Raw genomic sequence first — 19,417 nt, forward strand, 5'->3', positions numbered from 1 at the left:
CTCGTGGTCTGCACAGCATGGAAGGAACACGACGGGCAAGGCACGTAATTTAGGGACCCTAGCTACTCGGCGCCACGCTGCCGGGCCATATTGTGAGGAAAGAGCCTCGGCTGCTCTCATACAGCATGCACACACGGTGCGGTTAGCTGAGCGTCTGGCATCTAAAGCGTAGCACAGGCGTTTCTGCAAAACAATCACAGGCGAATAAACACGCAACCTACGCCGCTCCAAATACTTCACAGCTTTCAGCCTCGGTCACGAAAAGTGACACAGCATTGACCGGACGGCTAGACTCAGTTGCATAATGTCGACTAAAACGTGGACTAAAAAGCCCGCTCGCCTTCTTTTTCCTAGACAGTTGCTGGGCTGTGCAAGGGGTGTATGTTGGTAGCTGCGTACAAAAGGCGGGGCGGCGACGATCACATCGACATAATTTACACAATTCGACTAGTCTGTCTTGGTAGCAACGAGCCTGAAAGGTGGAACAGCTGTTCGCGCAACTTCCATCACAGATACTTGTTTCCATCGCCTCTGTCTTGATCCCTTTGTTCCCATCGCTCCCGGAAGCGACGGGGACAGCTAGTACTTGTTCCGGAGACTCTCTATTCGCTACATCCACCCTGACCTATTTTCAGCGTCTTTATATAAATATTGTTTTGCTTCCCCACTCCCATATCTTTCTTTTTCCCTTTTCTTTGTGTGTATCGGCTTTTCGCGTATGTTCTTCAGGCGCCCTACTCATGAAAGGTTATCACGCTAGTAAAGTTCGTAAAAGAAAAAGGTACGATATATTGAGACAGCAAACATAATAGAGAAGGTCACCAACTGAACTCGTTCTCATGAAAAAAAATGTCAACATGACGTCTTTAAAACGCCTTTGACTGGCAGCGCAGTTCTGCTTAATTAGACACAACACACCCACGCGCACACACACACACACACACACACACACACACACACACACACACACACACACACACACACACACACACACACACACACACACACACACACACACACACGCACGCACGCACGCACGCACGCACGCACGCACACACACACACACACACACACACACACACACACACACACACACACACACACACACACACACACACACACGCACACACACACACATACTCACGCACAACGCTATTGCATACGATAAATATGGTCCTGCGTGATGGAAGTTTACAAGGTCTTGTTCGCTCCAAACGTTACAAGTACTTTATAAGGATGACAGTAAAATAGGGAGTTACACACTCACAAAAAGAGAGAGTGAGAGCGAGCGCTGCTGGCTTTCCTTTATTTACTCCCCCCCTCCCTTTCCTGTCAGCCACAGCTTCTAGCCAATCTATGGCACTGGAAAAACAATTTTTGGGCGAGACGGAATTAGCTACCACGTAGCACACAAAGAATTCTAACATCAACCAGAAAAATGTTTCAGAAAACCACATGTCTCTATTTCTCTGTTGATTTCAAGAAACGGAGGAACCAATTTAAATTGAATCTGGAGCAAGGAACAAAAAAAGAACAGCTCAAAATCTTGAATGCACAGCTATTTAAAATTCGTTCTTATTCGTGCATCAGGCCCGGGTAACAACCACTTGGCTTACGCAAGAGAAGCCTAAAAAGAAATGACAGTGCGGTGCGTATAACTCATATCCGTTTGTGTCAGTAGGCGTTTTTACTTTTAAAGCGCTATTTATTCAAAACTTTGAACGTCGTAATTGGAGTACGTCATATACGTACGAAAGCAGACGGGACGCCCATATTTCGCTCTTCGTGCTTTTATTTTGCTGTATTATTTAACATCCACTTTTGTTCTTGAGATACACTCTTTCCCGCCCGCGGCACATGAAATGGACCAATGATTTATTGATCAACGTCGACAATGCGAGATATTTCGAGCGAGCCGCAGTAGAGCATTCGACGAAGGTGCTTTCGGCCTTATCTACTCCCTCAAGGGGAACAGAGTCTGCGGTCTTCGATATATATTTCTTTTACCACAAAATTCATCGCAAACGTAAAGAGAGCACTGCCTCATCTTCCTACCTAAAAAAAAAAGAAAGATTTGCCTGGAGAACTGTCCCGCCTGCACTTCCCCTTTGTTGTACACAGAGTTGATGTGTTTGCTTGAGATTTATCTTTCTTAAACTTTCCCCGGTCCTCTCTCGATCTTGTTTCTCGCAAGCCACATTTAGTTTTTGTTCTAGGATTATTCGCCACGTGCTTTTGCCTCTTTCTTTTTGCGTTTGAAAAACACAAATAGAGAGCTGCGAATAATTCTGGTCATGCGGGAGATATAAATTATTGACGGTATTATTTCACACTCCGCATATTTACAGAGATATGCCGCCGTTCCAGTCTAGGAGGAAATCTACTGGAAGTGATGTTTCTATTACATTTTCCAGAACCAGCCTCGAGAACTGTAACATCGATCGTTGCCTCGCTCCTGCTTCGAAATGTCCCCAGGGGAACAAATGCGTCCTCATCTTATCTCCTCGTGCCCGTCGAGACAAAGTTTAGTGGCATGACTTACAACGGTCAGGCGGTTATTGCAAAGCCGGATGGATATTCACAATACAACCCAGAGTAACCTACCAAGCCTATAAATTGAAGAACGTGCAAACCTGCTATCGCCTGCTACAAATTCGTCGGTTACTGCATTCTTGTAGTAGCGTAGCTGATTGGGCTACTTGGTGCGGTCATCCCATACATGCACTGTATTTCAAATCACCTAAAGTAGCTGGGAGCAGCGTTCGGGTGTTCAGGATGATTTTTTTCGGCTCCACATAAGAAGTAGGAAATGACAAAGGGCAACTGTCCGGTTAAAAACTGGCGGGCGTCAATGCCAAATAAAGCATCGTACGCAGTATGTTGCCTGCGTGAGCGAAATTCTTCGCAGAATACCCTTTTTCCTGCGGTGCCTATAGTGTGTAACGTTGGTAAGAGCGGCAGGTGTTTGAGCGACCGACTGCGTGAGGACCATAAGAACGTGAGAAGTGGGAAACTTTTTTAGTGTTTCACTGCAACTCGAGCTTGTGTTCAATCAATCAATCAATGAATCAATCAATCAATCAATCAATCAATCAATCAATCAATCAATCAATCAATCAATCAATCAATCAATGGAACATTTATTTCTCCACGAGAAATAGGGGGGGTGACGAAAAAAAAAAAGCCGCTAACTGCAGCTTTGCGAGTTGAAACAGGCTTCTTATTTCCGTGTCTTCTTTAAATGTCTGCCCTTGACACAAGAAGGATTCTCGTAGTATTTTTGGATTCCGCTTGTCCTGTTAGAGATGTGATTGAAATTAAGGAAAGATAGAGAGATACTAGAAACCTTGCAACGGGAGGACAAATTCACGTTGCTTTTGTTGAAATAAAAATTTGTGTCTAGGCAGTAGTGAAGATGATGTTTCGGCATTGCGACGAGCTTGCTTGGTGCACACAATCATAGAAGCGTGACTGAAATCACCCCTAGTTTTCTATTATAGTTTCCACGTGGCATACGTGTAGTATGGAAGCTTATGCAACATTCTAAGAATGTTCCACACCACTGAGGAATTAATTTTTCTACATCGATGCCAGCCGTTAGTTAAAAGATACAGCGCACGTGTAAAGCTAGCATCCCGCGTCATGTGTACGGGCAGTACAGCCAGCCTAGGTATGGTTTCGTCTGTTTTGACACGCCGGAGCTGTACACCGCTGAAATTACTGGCTGTCTTCGAAAGTATTACAATGCTTCGATCTCTATAGATTCCGGTCGTTCTACCTAATTAAGGTCCCCCTCTCTTCCTCTCTGTTTTGAATCATTCGCAGGTCGCGAACACAACGTCACCGGCTTCGTGGGGGGCTCGGCCGTTCTACCGTGCGAGGTGGACGAAGCGAGCTGCGGGCGCGTGTATTTCATCACGTGGACCAAGAACGTGTCTCAGGACTGGCAGCGAGTGTACCTGTTCTCCGAGACGGTGAACCGCGTGATGGGCCCGCTAAGCGAGCCGCACCGCGCAACCTTTCAGCCGGGCAACGCGTCCGCCCATTTGCGCATCCAGCCACTCACTGTCGAAGACGAAGGCACGTACAAGTGTGACGTCACATACGTTCAAGGAAAGTGCCCGTCCTTGTCCTTCACCAGGCTACAGACGCTCGGTGAGTGCTTTTTTTTTTCTTCTTCCTTTGTGCGTAATGCTGCTCAAAGCTTCAGTATTTGACTAGTCCGACGTGCCTGGCGGCGCATTCAGAAAAAAGATTTTAAAGCTATAAACGTCAGCAATAGCAAATTGCAACGCATTCTGTTGCTGGCGGTATCATTATCGAAGGTGACAAGCTAATTGCAAACAACACTAACGCACGAAAAGCTGTGCAAACACCACCCCTTAGCACAGTCTTTGCCATGTGAAAGGGGCGTTTTCACCAAAATTGTACCAACGACCGCGGTTCCTAACTTACATGTTGTCATAGTTGCTCGAGCTCCCGCTTCACTAAACTTGCTGGCCGTACAAGTTAACACATTTGCTGAAATATTCAACTGAGAATGGAATTAGTGGTACTTATTAACTGCATCCTATTCAGCGATGGTTACTTTCTTGATTAGCCCGCCTTGATTCATTGATGCATCAATGGCTCGCGAGCTACCGAGCCATGGCTAGGTAGCCTCAGTTAGTTTACATAGTGCTGCACGTGACTACTGTGCACGGCAGCGCCCTAGGCATCATACCAAGCAGTGCTCTGTCAGCTGTACCGCTAATTCACTTCCTCTGGTCTCGCTGACGAGCGTGAAGTCTCGAAGGTGCCCCAATTTGTCTTCACCGAAAGGCCAATGCTCACTACTAGAGAAAGAATTGAAGAATTTTATTTAAGGTCCGTGTCAGATCCTTGCTAACAGCCGCCTGCTCATATTGATGAAGTTAAAGTGCAACTCCGGTGATTTTTTGACCATGTCAAGGTAGTGGAATATTTACGTTCCCGAGACCCTCCTGTCACGTGTGCGATAGTAGAATTGTTTCGCAAATTCGAAAATAATTTTGAATAAGCAGAAAAGCGCAAAAACAAGATCGAAACCTGACCACGCAACCGAGCGAACCTCTTCGTGTGACGTCCCGAATGTCACCACCGGGGAAGGCGCGCAAGGCATGGCGGTCTCGCCCGCTGGCAGCGAGGAGCAGACGCTCGGCTTAATCGTCCCCGCGCCGGATCTTCGGGGGACAAAGTTAGCTGCACCAGCTCTTCGCATCTGTCAAACATTGACAGATATGATTCTGACGAATTCGATAGCTACGAACCACGGTTCGCATTCGACCCGCCACCACGAGAGCGCCCATGCACTACATATCGTGTTGGGTATAGCGGATATGACTAAGACCAAGGGCAGCCCAAACCACTGATTTTGTGCGTGCTGCTTGCTATTTTAGGTATTAAGACAATCTTTGTCCAACACATTGAGGAAATTAGATGATCGTCTTCTGAGTGAACAGACGTTACTAGAGCACCGACCCGACCGATCATCGGCTCAGAAGGCAGTGAAGGCACTTTTATGCTTTCTCAGAACTTCTGGTTTGCGCGAGCGTCTTTAACTCAACTGCTGTCCGTACACGTATCTACACCTTCACTCTCCCTTCTTTCGCTTCCCCTTCTCCCTTCCCCCGCGTAGGGTAGCCAACCAGACTATTGACTGGTTAACATCCCTGCCTTCCTATATTACTCTCTCTATATATATACCCTTCTCAGGGAAACCATTCGCATGCTCACTGTAAGATGTGGAGCACGACTTTCCGCATTTGTATCTCGCAAAAACGCCGCTGACAGTCCAAAGCACCGAACGGTGCATTTGTTTACATCGGCAGGTGCAGCGACCACTCATCGTTCGCTTGAGATATAATACTAGCCGCTCATCGTTGACATCAAATAATGTCTGAACATATCAAAATAGGCAGATCCTGTGCACGTAAGCCCCGTTGCGTCACTCTGAATCCCGCTGATATGAGCGACCACGCACCTTCGAAAACAGCGACCGGGAGACAGCGTTATGCTGCCTACTTTACACTCTTCGTATTCTCTTTATGCGCACAATATGTTCCGTAAAGTGGACATAGGTGAGGATTTTGCGCGTGTGATCGTTCATTTAGAGAACGCGTAGTTTTGTCGCGGAAACGCCGATGTCAGTACAGACACCGTTACGCTGCTGTATCGAAGGGGCCTACGCTTGCTGCCCATTTGGGATACGAGGCAAGCAGTGCACCTTGGAAGCTAAATAATGAGTTGGCATGACAATACGTAAGAATACAACCATCTTCGTCGTCGCATTTAATTTAGGGAAGTGCCGGAGAGTGGGGCGGGCAGCTTTCCGGCGAAAACGGCAACGTACCGATGTCGATACTGCTCCGTGTCGTCGCTTCCATCTTTTTGTGTGTGCACTAAACCAAATAAGGAAGGGTTTATTTGAAATCTATATTGGTAAAACTGAACTATAGAAGGAGTTTTGTTCATCCTGACGGCTTAATTAGCTTCAAGTCAGTCGATCAGGTCCGCCAGCAGCAGACCCATGAACTACGCGACTGTGACATATAGGCTTAACCTCGGCTGAATGCGATCGGCATCGGCTCAAACTGCGTGTGCAGATAGCGAGGGCTGAAGTTCGTGCAGCCAACAACGCAGCACTACTTGACTCCCATCTCTTGTACGTCTACAGCGAACGCAACCTCGCGCGACAGCAACTTCTCACGCCATGCACTAGCTCACGATCGTCGATTCCTCGACGCTCCCATCGCTGTCATCTGCATGAACCCGGCATGCTCTGCATATAACATTCCTGACGTCATGCACAATGTGGCCTGTAACTGAGGAGGAGACAAGGTAGAGTGTTCGAGGCAAATAATTAAATTCACTCGGAAAACATCTGCGCAACTCTCAAACCTGCTTTTTTTTTTTTTTGAGGACATGACAGAAGGGTTCGGAGGAACGTACCCAGCGAATTTTATCGACATCCGTTGACATCGAAATATCGCCGGAGTTGCCCTTTAAGCAGAAAAAAAAAACACTGCGACTGGCTTCGTGAAAAGTGAGGAAAGACCGGAAGTTGAAATAAAAATTTATCGCCCCACACGAGAACTTTCCGAGGACTGTCAAACTATTCTGCTTTGTGGAAAGCTACCTACCATTTTAATTTGTGATTGGTGGCTGGCTCTTTCCCTGTCGCGATTTATGAAGATTACTTGCCCTCAATGAGCAATGATGCATCAAAATAGAACTTTATATCAGAGTGGTAAGAGTTCTGCCAGTTTCAACGAAAACTGTCGTCACATAGTGCGTACAATTGGATGAAAAGGCTGCGCCAAAATACAAAGAGACACCTACACGCACCAATGCAATGAGTCATACACAAAGGCCACCTCTGATTCACGCGCTAGTATTTCCTAAGCAAAAGTATTTCTCGTTGGGTTAATTGGTGAAACACAGCTTTTAGGAGCTTCCTTAGTTGGTTTATTGTGCAAAAATACGTCTTATTCTTTTTTAAGTTTTTTGACCTAATAAGGTCAGTAAACCGTCTTGAATGTCAATCAATTGTTCTTTTATTACTGTTATCAGTGTGCATACCTATCGAAATCAAAACCTCGTATAATATAAGCACCTAGAAATAGGTTGCCCTTTACACGTTAAAATAAAGCTCTTCATCTCGCGTCTTCGGCAGTAGCGTTGTGCTCTTGATTTTTCTGGAGAAACACAATAATGACCATCAGAAGTGTCATATTATAATATTTTGTTTAAGAAATAGAACGCGTAAATGCGAGATAAGAAAACGAATAATGGAACAGAAAAAAAAGAACGCTGACTTTTTTGAGCAGCTTTTATTACTTGTGAAAGACAAAATTTACGTAATTTTAGTCCCAAAAGCGATTTTATCGATGTTGCAGAGATTACTTGTGTCTCTAGTATTCCCTATAACATTCAAATGAAAGTATCGTTTCTGCACGTTGTACTCTTCCACGTTGAAATAACCGTTGCAGTCTGAAAGTCACTACCTGCAGGTTGGTAGAAAAGCTTTAATGTTGTTCCTGCAGTTTTTTTTACGCTGTGTTAATATGACTGCTTCTTTATTACGCGTGTCGTTGGGGCCGTGCTGGTTTTATCACAGTCATAAAATTTTTTCTCGAGTAAAGAAGGGAGCTGGTTGTTCTTAAGATATATTGCTTTTCCTGTGCCTAGTGATCGGCAGCACCGAGTTTCGATGAAATGAAACCACGTTCACCAAGTACAGCGGGAGCGAGAAGGATTAAAACTAAGTTTAGGAGTCTTCCGTCTAAGCCCAGATAAGTCGTTTTACTGCCCAACTAAATTTCAGGTTTACGATCTCTACATGGGTTCCCAGGCGCCTATAGTACAGATTCTAAGGTGTGCTTATGGTCCCATACTCCGCTACGTTTGTTTTGTTTGTGTGCTTCTTACCTGCGAGAAACATACAACAGTCAAATACCACAGTGAACATTTGAAAGGATGCAACCAATATTTCTTGATGATGAAGAGCAGTATGCGCACATGGGAGCCGGGGAAATTCATGACGCTGCTCCTGTGCGCACTAACGTTTACATTTTATCACGATTATTTTAATTAACGTTTGCTTGTTCTTTTTTGGGGTTCATTCATGCTGAAAAAAAAGGAACACCGAACTCAATTTTGGGAGCGAAGTCGTAGCAGTGTGCCTAGTGCTTTGAACGTGGTAGGAAAAAGTAGCATAGAAGTAGTAGTAGTTACTAGCGTCTTGTGTACTCGGAAGCAGGAACTACATTTACAAATGTGAGATTTTCAAGTCATGTATATATACACATCTTTCCAGTACTTTTGCCCGTAAATTTGAGAGTGCGAGGGACAGGTTACAAGCTTCTGGCATAATGTTGCCCTAGCTGGACGGACTGTGGTACACGGCCACCCAGACTGAAGGAGCCTCTAGTGTGATTAATGGGCTAATTAGCCATTTCTTTATTGGCAAAGATAACGGAGTGCATTTTCATAGTGTGCTTTTGTGTTAGTATGTTCATACTGTCTCGATATGGTCTTGAAAAATTATATGAAGGAACAAAAAGTGAGAGAGGCATAAAGGAAAGATGCCTCAATGTTTCGCAGGTTAGATGAAGGGACAAAGGATTAGTGACACGCTTTGACCAGCGGAGATCCAAAGAGTGCTAAAAAGACATTTACAGTTTAAGCCACGAGCCATATTCGAGTTTACGAGTGCTTCAATGGATTCTAGAATGACAGAACACCAATTTTCTGTAGGTATGTAGACGCGCAACATATCCTTCAAATGGCCTAACAAGTGCTGCTCTAGAAGAAGAAAATGTGCTAATGCAAATACTAGACCTAAAGGGTAGAAGATATAGAAGTAGCAGTACAAAATATTGTAAGACTAATACTCACAAGGCGCAAGTACTGTCTCGTTACATTGTGTGCTGTCAATTTGATCTCGTCTTCAAAAAGTTAAAGCTAATACTGATACCGATAATAGCATGAGCAGCGACATACTAACACATAATACTGCGCCAGGCTTCGATTTTCTGGAGTATTTTCACAAGACCGAAAGAGTTCGAACGCCCAGGTGCGTTCGCCGCTTATAAGTCGAGAGCGGAATTAGTGTTGGGATATCGAATTGGTATTTCATATGCGCATGGTCGCTTTGGGAGTGTCAAGTGCTCCGCACCAGGTAGGAACAACAAAAACAATATTTCAGAAGTCGTTTGTTGATACATAAGCAATGCGGTTCTGAGGAACATCTGGCAGAAGATGCATTTGAAAGAGCAATATGTCTTGTTTTCGTTGAAAACGAATATTCACAGTTCATTATTAAAGTCGGTCATTCTCATCTGGGCAAAATTTTATCAATCTACCTCTTCAGACATTTTGTCAAAGTGTTAGTATATTAAAGCAAGATCCGCAATCAAAACTTTACATGACACATCGCAGCACACTTATTGTAAATATTTAGGTACCTTAATTGACACTTCTACAGCGACTGTATCCTTTCACATCGACATAGCCCTAACACGCCGAGGTCACTGGCAGATTAGAGAAGGCGTTGAAACATAGAAGTAAAATATAAGCCAAACATATTGTTTATTGCACTCCAGCTCACTCTCTCCTGTAAAAACGAGGTCGCGGGATCGAATCCTGGCCACGGCGGCCGCATTCGTATGTGGGCATTCATATGAGAAACGTTCGTGCACATAGATCTAGGTGCAGATTATGAACCCCTGGTGGTCCTAATTTCCGGAGTCCCCCACTACAACGTGCCTCATAATCAGATAGTGGTTTTGGCACATAAAAGCCCATAATTTTTTTTTTCTCTCCTGTGAAAATAAAGTGCGCATGTGTCTTGTGAACCTTTAGCGCGAATGAAAGAGCTCTGATGTGACAGTAGTCTCCCTGTGACGACGACTACTCAGCGAGAATGGGCATGACAAAACGCAGTAGCTCGACTACTCAAACAATGACTTCAAAGTCACGCTGCATTTGGTGCACAGTGAGAATCCTCAATTAGCGTATGGTAATGAAAATTGACAATGGGTAATTACGACTTTGTATTACAAGGCCTCGTTTTAACTACTAGCAAATAAAATCCATTGTGCTGCACAGCAGTGGCCATCTCACGTTTCATTTTACATTTCAGTGGGTTCACTGAACTACTCCGTGTTGCAAGTTATAGTGCAGCCGCTGTTCAGTAATACAAAAATTCCTGTATCTCGAAAATGCCACGCCAAACGTTTTTCTTTTTCAAATAAGTCCTGATTCTACCAGGAACTGTTCATTTTTACGGTGGATATAGTTCCGAAATTTATATTGCGCACAAACGCTATCTAACATCGTCATTGTCAAGTCTTCGTTTGGCATAGGAAACAACAGAATTGAATAAACAGCATATAAAAATTGACATATAGTGAAGATACGTCATTTTTATGCTAGCAGTACAATAAGAGGACACTTTCACGAACGTAAGCAACGGGACTTAAAGGATCAATTTCCGTTGGTGCAGTGCTGGCACTGCTTTATATGTTTTTATTTCTACTTTAGCCTTGTCAGCAATTTTAAGCAACGTAAAGGAGTCCCTCGCTTGTAAGTGCTGTTTTAAAATGTGTTTTATTTTTCTGATTATTTCCCTGAGTTAAACGTTATAAGAAGGCGAAATCGCGCGGGCCTTATCACTACATGTGCTGTGTTTATTTCTAGTAACTATCGAGTCCATTCGGGGGTGGTATTCTCGAGAAATCACTTTTGTGGAAAGGTGCTGTTCGAATTTCCCTCAGCGATAGATTCTTCACGCAAGAAAAACTAATCTAAGGCTATGCCTTGGTCTATACTGCATGCGCCGGAAGCGTTTGAAGGATAGTCTGTAATATGTCATGGCCGTCATGTTTTGAAAATTATCTATACTTTCACTTTAACGAGCTTTCGCGTGACTAGCCGCGTAGGTGTCAGCGTTCCTGGTACTATAACTATTTTGTTTAGCGCAAAACAACAGACACAAGAAAGACGACAGGACAAGGCGCTTTCTTGTGTCCGTTGTTTTGCGCTAAACAAAGTATTTATGAATTCGCACCAACTCGCCCACCAACGCGCTGTGTTTCCCCGTACTACTTGTTCTTCGTATACTCGTTCCTGGTTCCTGTGCAGCGTTCCTAGTATTACTCGCGAACAACCTTCTGTGGCAAGGAAAGGACAGGTACGGAGGCAAGTGCCGCACAAGTAGAGTGCTCCTGAAGAACTCCTACATTCACACCCGCGTTAGTCTAAGCTGGGGAAGGGAAAACATAAACATCTTATTTACATCAGAGAAAAATAAGATAATGACACTATTCTGCCAAATGGGGCCTATTTTCCAGTTTTTACAGCGAAGCTGTATATGCCTAGGCGGAACAGTCGTGGTCCGGCCACAGAAACCCTACTGCGGGGGTGTGAGCCATTGTATAGGGTGGTATGAGCCATGGCATTCGTCTTACGTGTTGGATGGCCAAATTTCTCTATGAGTGGGCATAGAAATCTACTTAATATAGCAGGGAGGGGACACAGAGGGGGACGGGGTTAAGACAATATCATGATGGCATAACTAACGAAATACTTTTACAGCTAAGCTGTATATGTCTAGGCGAAACGCTCGACGTCCGACCACAGAAACCCTCCGGCGGAAGGTGTGGTGCGCCATTGGCTACGCCGATAGTGATGTCGTTTCTCTCTCGCAGCAGAGCATGCGCGCAGCAGCCTCTCTCCGACTTTGCAATAGGTTCAAAAATGTGCCCCTGTCTTGAATTAAATGAAATGTGCGGCCCCGGTTTGTCACTTCGTAACTACAATGCACAATCGAGTCGTAAACACTGTGAATAATGCATTACGAAACACAAATGCCTAACCTAATTCAGAAAGACTTTGGTGAACCCGCTCGATTATTACAACGAACCGCTCATTGCACCCCTCCATGATGGCGATTATGCGAAGCCCAATGCGCTGCATTTCAGATAAACACAGTGATAAGCCCAAGCCAAACGTGTGCGTAAGCTCATTAGGAAACACAAAGACATAACAAATAATTGATAAAGAGTTTAATAAACCATCGGAATTAACCCAGCGATACACATGGTGGCCGCACATTTCAGCTTCGCTGGTTTACCATTTATACGTGGTGGATGGGCTGTGTTTCTTTCTTCCACATGCGGATAAATGTGAAACAATATCGCATGTGGAAGCTACGCTGATTCGCAATCTCTTCCGAGCGCTTTGAAATGCTGCCAGAGAGAGCAAATGATAAAGGAAAGGTAGGGAGGTTAACCAGGACTGAGCCCGGTTGGCTACCCTACACTGGGGAAAGGGAAAAGGGGATGGAAAGATTAAAAGAAGAAGAGAAAGTCTACTGGGTATATCGTTCGGTCACTCAGTCCGGATCACAGACGCGGACTCAATCCAGTAATGCTGCCAGAATAAATGGTGCAGTAGCACATGTGCAGAAAAATTCCATTGCCACAGAAGGTAGTCCACGAGAGATTGTCCCTGGTACTAGGCCAACGATGCTGTCGCTCGCAGACATCGATACGACCAGTGCCACTGACGCAAAATTTCACAATTGTGCAAACATTCCCTATAGATATCGCCTGTGAATACGGCCCCAAATGTCAAGTCTAAAAGCTATGGCGGTTGATTTAGATTCACCTTCGGGTGCTAATGAAGCGACTTTACGCTGGACCGGCTGTCCAACTGAAAACGAACCTTTACGCGGGATTTACGAGGAAGCTACTAGCATACCAGCCATTTTCTTGTCTGCGCTGAAAGGGTAACACTGGTGCTTGATACTTCGAGATCTTTTCCATGACGGTGAGTCTAAGCCCTTTGAGGCCACTTGTTACTGCTCCTAGCGCACGCACACATAAGGAAGTCTGCCAGTTGACTTTGTCTGTTTGGCTCCTTACCCTAAAAACACATTTTCCCTAAAGCTTCTCAGTTTTGATGACAAGGCCTAATATCAGTTTCTGCTTCATATTGACGCTTATGCTATCGTCTAACCATATATACAAATGTTGTCCAATAAGAGACGGAGGACGGCATTGGTAGCCAGTGCTTATTGGTGTCTCTACCAGCCCTGTTCGGCAACTAAAATATGGACGCGCTCGATTTTACAATGGTCGTTATTTCGAAGGACGGACCTGTCTCCCTGAACGTAAGAGCCGACCCATATACTGGGCTACTTCTATGTCCTTAGCTATTGAAATTGCCTAATAGAGCGGCGGGCGACGCCAGGCCATCCCACGGTAAAGAAACTGCTGAAGTCGTATCTCAGTGGATGAAACATAAGCGCGTTTAAAAAAAGGAAGTTTCTTTAAAGAATGAGAAGTCTGAAACCCAATTTACTATCTAGTGAGGCCTGGTTAGGGTGCCTAAACTTAACTCACAGCTTTTGCTATCTTAGTTGGAAAATTCAAAGTGAACGTTTTAGAAATCTAAGCAGTGCCATCATCGCAGAGGGAGCCTGAAGAACAAGAGCACTGGTTAGCTTCTGAGATACAGCCCAACTTTCATTTGCTAGAGTGACGATCGTATGTCTCGCCATAATCAAGATTGGAGTCACTAAGCTAGCGTTATCCTTCGTTTTTGTGAACAAGTTTTCAGTTGGATGAGCCGACTACTTTAGATTATTCCGATTTTTTTTCTCGTGTTTATATTCATCTGTGGAGTGCCTTTCACAGACAACATTTCGCAAAGTAAAATCGAATAATTTAAATTAAATATCTGGTATAATAACGAAAATGGCGGTGTTTCATTTCTTTCGTCTAGAATATGAGGCTATAAAAGGTCCCCGTGCACTTAATTTTGTGTCGGGCATGAGTGCGTGCTTTTCAGAGGAGCAGTGTGATTGTGGTGTCGGAAAGAGATAACAATACGTTACGTAATAAAAATAAAATTGTTTTATTTCGTTGTTAAAAGCATAAAATTACCTCGTTAAAATTAACAAGCAGGTACACAGAACTTGTGCGAGACTGCGGCCTATGTGGTTTAAACACAAAAAGTTATCGTGCTCCATGCGGCAACGCCCTGCTGCAATACCTACCTATCCCCGCGTCTCTAAAAATGTACTCATAGATCAGACTTGAGCGTAAACAATTATACTTCATTATTTACTTGCATTCAATACATTCCTTTTGTAATTTTGTAATTTAATAATTGTGTTTTTACTCGGCAACAGTCAGTGTAGTTCAATTACATATTTTGCAAGAAGCACTTACATGTAACCCCTTGCTTTATTGGCGGGACAAGCTGCAACAGGAGGCGTACCTTTTAGCACTCGAATTTGCCGGGAACTAAAGCAGGACGCCCGCGGTCGTTTTACGCGGCAGCCACGTGCATGCGGCGGTTTCGACATGCAAATCCAAGTTTTGCACACCTCTCTCGGAGGCGCTCTTAAGCGGTATGCACAACACCCGTAAAAGCTGCTGCTCAATTTTTCACTGAGTACAGTCTATGATTTCTCTCATACAGATGAGCACAGCTTCAAGTCTGCCTGCGTGATACGTTCCTCGCTCACATATACTGATTTTGCGATTGTAACGCAAACAGTATTTTGAGGCCTGAAGGATAAACAGTAAGGCTCTTTAATTACATTACAGTTTTAGCCACCTTCTCGGGGAACGTGAACTTCTGCTGCCGTGCCTTACAATTCCTTAGTATAAGTTTAGAGATGGAAAAGGACGCACAGATAGGCAGGGTGGTTAACCAGAGATAGTTCCGGTTGGCTACCCTGCACGGGGGGAAGGAGTAGGGGGACAAAAAAAGAAAAAGAGTGAAAGGGGAGATAGAGATAGGGAGATAGAAAGAGAGACGAGCACAAACTGCGCACACTATAGAGCGGTATGGGGCGGCGTTCTTACAGTCTATCGTGAAGGCCCGTAGACCGCTGGAAGCTTAGTAACGCGAGTAAGGCGTTCAGCGCGGATGTTCTTTGGGAGCACTGACCTGAAGCTTTAAGTTCTGATAGTGGACGATCGTCCAACTGGTCCAGCACTTTGCAAATAACTTGTCTCTGGGCATTATATCGCGGGCAGACACAGATAATGTGTGCAAGCGTCTCATCGCTGCTGCATGTGTCGCACGTAGGGATGTTGGCCATTCCAATAAGGAAAGCATATGAGTTCGTAAATGCAACGCCTAGCCACAGACGGTACAGCATGCACTGTTCCCGTCGTGGTAACCTAGATGGTAGATGCATCCGTTTCTCGAGGGACAGCGTACGCAAACGACACATGGTGAAAACGTTCGAGTTTCACAGGGTCAAAGTACATTCACGGTAGATCAATCGGAGCCCAGCCGCAGCGTCTGTTCGCGAAAGTGGAATAAAGACACGTTGACCACTTTAATGTGCAGATCGGGCGGCTTTGTCGGCGTGGTAACTCCCTCTGATGCTGAAATGCCCGGGAAGCCATTGAACTGTCACTGTCACGGCTGCGATTATATATCTGTCGAACTTCTGATGCCAGCTGTTCATTGGGTCCGCGGCGCATTGGACTTTGTATGCGCTGAAGGGCTGCCTTGGAGTCACCAAACACTGTCCATTGTTGGGGGTCTATCCTGATTGATGAAGTCAAGCGCATCACGGAGTGCCGCAAGTTCTGCTGCCATCGATGAAGTTTTTAATTTGATTTATTAGATTTTGCCGGGATGATCCCTGCAACAGCAAAGCTGTATAAGTCTAAATGGTTAACGATTAAAGCGGACCGGCAAAAGCTACACCAGATGTTGGCCGACGAATTGAGCCGAAACTGCTATAAATTCACACCGATGGCGCCATCGGAAGTAGTTGCCAGTGCATCACCCACGTTTTTTCAGCTTTTCCTTACCAGGAGCGTCTTTATCGATTTCTACCAACAATGAAATGCTACGCTTCATAGAGGCCCTAGAAGCGAGCATAGTGGCATTTAGCAAGCACGATCTCGTGCTCAAGGTGTTCTATGCCCCACAACACCGCCATTCCTTCCAGTGCTCACATCGAGCGAGCTTACAGCATCGCTGCTAATGCCTTTAGATAAAAAAAAAAAGAAAGATTAGCGATGAAAATTTTTAAAAGCAAGTGTTTTGGAAGTTAAATAATGTATGAAAGCCTGCAGCGACGCACTGAAAGGGCAGCTCACTCTATATATTTAGTGTATTCGTACAACATTAATAAAAGTTGGAAGGCATGCAACGCAAACGTAATCAGTGACTTTTTAGTAATTGCCCAGTTACTTTCGTTGGGCAGTAACTGGTAACTGTTACCAATTACATTTTTGATTGAAGTAATTGTGATTGTGATGCGCTAATTTCTCTTGTAAGTTGTGCAAGTATGTGATAGATGTAAATTACCGCGGAAGTACTTCTACAGCAATGTAGCTATCTCGCAGCTATGAAATTAAGTGCTACCTGGGAACGACAGCGCATCTAAGCTTACGGATTGTGTACATTGTACATGCCTCGACAAATGCAAGGAAGCCCATGGGAAGGCGCACGTGACAGTGTAAGTAGATCAATATTGCTAAATTAGAGGCACAGGCATGCGCAAGTCGCAAAGACGATCCGGAAGCAGCAGTATAGCACAGTGACACACGCTGTGAACTCGATCGGAAAGCGTTATATTTTGTTTTGACATGTCGGCAAACCTTTACGGGCTTTGCAATAAATATGCGTTTCCAACACGTCTGGATAAAAGAAAAAAGCGTTTCGACTCGATTTCACGATTGCATCAGCGTTACAATCGCACGAGCGATGCAAACTTGCAAACGTTATCTATACCTTTGTTATATTGATTGCCTGTGGGGCGCAACGTGGCATTAATACTCTCGCAAACCACGCGTTTTAACCAAAAGTGGGAGATCGAAAGAAAATGTAGGGGCAAAGCTATTTTCTCCTTAGCCGCCCTCAGTAGCGCAAGAACGCTTGAGGAAAACTTGAAACGTTTACGCAAGGCTGCGTTTAATCAAGGAGACGCTATCGGGACCCCGGCTTGCACTCGCCACTACTTAGTTGGCCCTCGCTCATTTTATTTTTATGTCGGTGTTCCTTCTGCGTGTATGGTGGGCTAAAAGCGGAAATCAAAAGGAATTGAATCTAAGAGAAAATTGCGTTCACGTAGGAGTTACTTGTGAGGACAAAAAGGAAAAAAAAAATGAAGAACGAGCTGTGAGAAGTGTTCGTTCTTTTTAAACCCTGTGTTGGCCTAACTTTTGTTCAACAAAAGCAGCAGGCTAAAGATCTTGGACACAGACGCTTCTCTCGAATACCCTTAAAGTTGTAAGTGCAAGAAACTGTCATCTTTATAAGAGTATTGTGGACGCCTGTTGCGCTGGCGAGCACACATGGTGAAAAGTAAGTAGTCTTATCCCTTACATGGCGTACACAACGTGTCCATCACATCTATAACCCCATATTTACAAAGGGTGATGAGTCTTGTTCTTATTTTAGTACCATTCAGGGACATGGGCTAGAAGACAACTCTTACTGGAGATCTCATGTCTGACTGCTGCCTATCGTTTTCCTATGTATGCGCAATGAAGCACTGATACATTTCGCTGTGCCACTTACTGGAAGACATAATTGCAGGCAGCAAATACAGTGCTTGTACCGTATTCGCCAGACGAACTCATGTGTTCCCTGATTCAATTGGTCTCTTTGAGATTTGGGCTACTAAAAGGGACGCTGACACTAACACATGTCGGTGATACTGTGATCTTGCTAACACAGATATGGTGTCGGACGATCCCACATTGAGATGACGTTTGTCGTTCTTTTCCTTGTCGCGTGGTTTTCGTTTATTATTATTCAACCATTAGCGCAGGATATGAGCACTTTCTCGGTGATGCGTGTTTTAGCTCAGTCGATCATTTTTTTCATGTGGCGAGATCTTAGGCACAATTATCTTAACTTCGTCGTTACTTAGAGCGCATATCTCTTCGGACAGCTTTAAGGTACTTATATGACAGGCTTTTTTTTTTTTACAGAAGTGAACATCCTGGGACAGTCGCATCATGCGTCCGCCACGTGCAAAGCCACAAAAGCGTCACTGTGTTTCATGAAATACACTAGCCTACATAACCATGTTTGATGAACTGAACGATGAACGCTTCATTTCGCGCATGTCCGTGCATACTCTGAGCTTTTCCAATTCTTCTCATCTAAGGGCATGCTTTCGAATCAAAAAAAAAAAATTCTTCTCATCTTGCACGCCATTTCTCGCTTTCCACAATGCAGGGTAGCCAACCTGGCTCAGCCTTGTTAACCACCCTGCCTTTCCCTATTGTCGCTTCTCTCTCTCCTTATCTCTCTCTATTTTGTTTATTGAATCATACAATCATGTGCTCTTTCTTTTTCTTCGCTATTTATGGCACATGCGATCTACAGTCACGCCCAAGGAGCCGGTGATCAAGATGGATGGTCGCCGCCTGGCCAACGGCTCATTGCTCGGTCCCTACTTGGAGGGCACTACAGTGGTGCTCGACTGCTTCTCATCCGGGGGTCGGCCAGCCCCGCAGGTGCTGTGGCGAAACGCGTCCGCCCAGCTGCCCGTAAAGACGTCCGTAACGCCGCACCTACGTGGGATTCACGACGTCACGTCGACAGCGCGCTTTGTGCTCTCACGCTGGGACCTGGGAGCCCGGCTAGAGTGTGTCGTCATCACCAAGGCCACGCCCGCGCCCGTCGTCAAGTGGGTCCAGCTGGATGTGCATGGTAGGCCAGGGCGCGTTTTGCAACTTCCAGAGAATAGTGTGGGGGCCACACATCAGAACACAAACTTGGGCGGTTCAAAAGTGGGCCGAGTATAACGCAGTTGTGTTACACCACTTGCAAATGAAGCCAGACATTTTACATTTCTGTTAGGCTTTAGATGCGTTCACCATAAGCACGAAATCGAGGAGTT

General features: G+C 44.9%; 1 protein-coding gene across 2 annotated transcripts in view; it reads left to right on the top strand.

The window, feature by feature from the left end:
* LOC126531385 (hemicentin-1-like) overlaps positions 1-19,417 on the top strand; it is a 254,348-nt gene that overhangs the window by 173,311 nt on the left and 61,620 nt on the right. For both annotated transcript variants that reach the window (XM_050178893.3, XM_050178894.2), the window contains exons 2-3: positions 3,826-4,155; positions 18,901-19,227. In XM_050178893.3, coding sequence (XP_050034850.1) covers positions 3,826-4,155; positions 18,901-19,227 — 657 coding nt within the window. The remainder of the gene's footprint in view (positions 1-3,825; positions 4,156-18,900; positions 19,228-19,417) is intronic.

Source organism: Dermacentor andersoni, chromosome 5 (genome assembly GCF_023375885.2).
Source record: "Dermacentor andersoni chromosome 5, qqDerAnde1_hic_scaffold, whole genome shotgun sequence".
In the NCBI taxonomy this organism is placed as follows: domain Eukaryota; kingdom Metazoa; phylum Arthropoda; class Arachnida; order Ixodida; family Ixodidae; genus Dermacentor; species Dermacentor andersoni.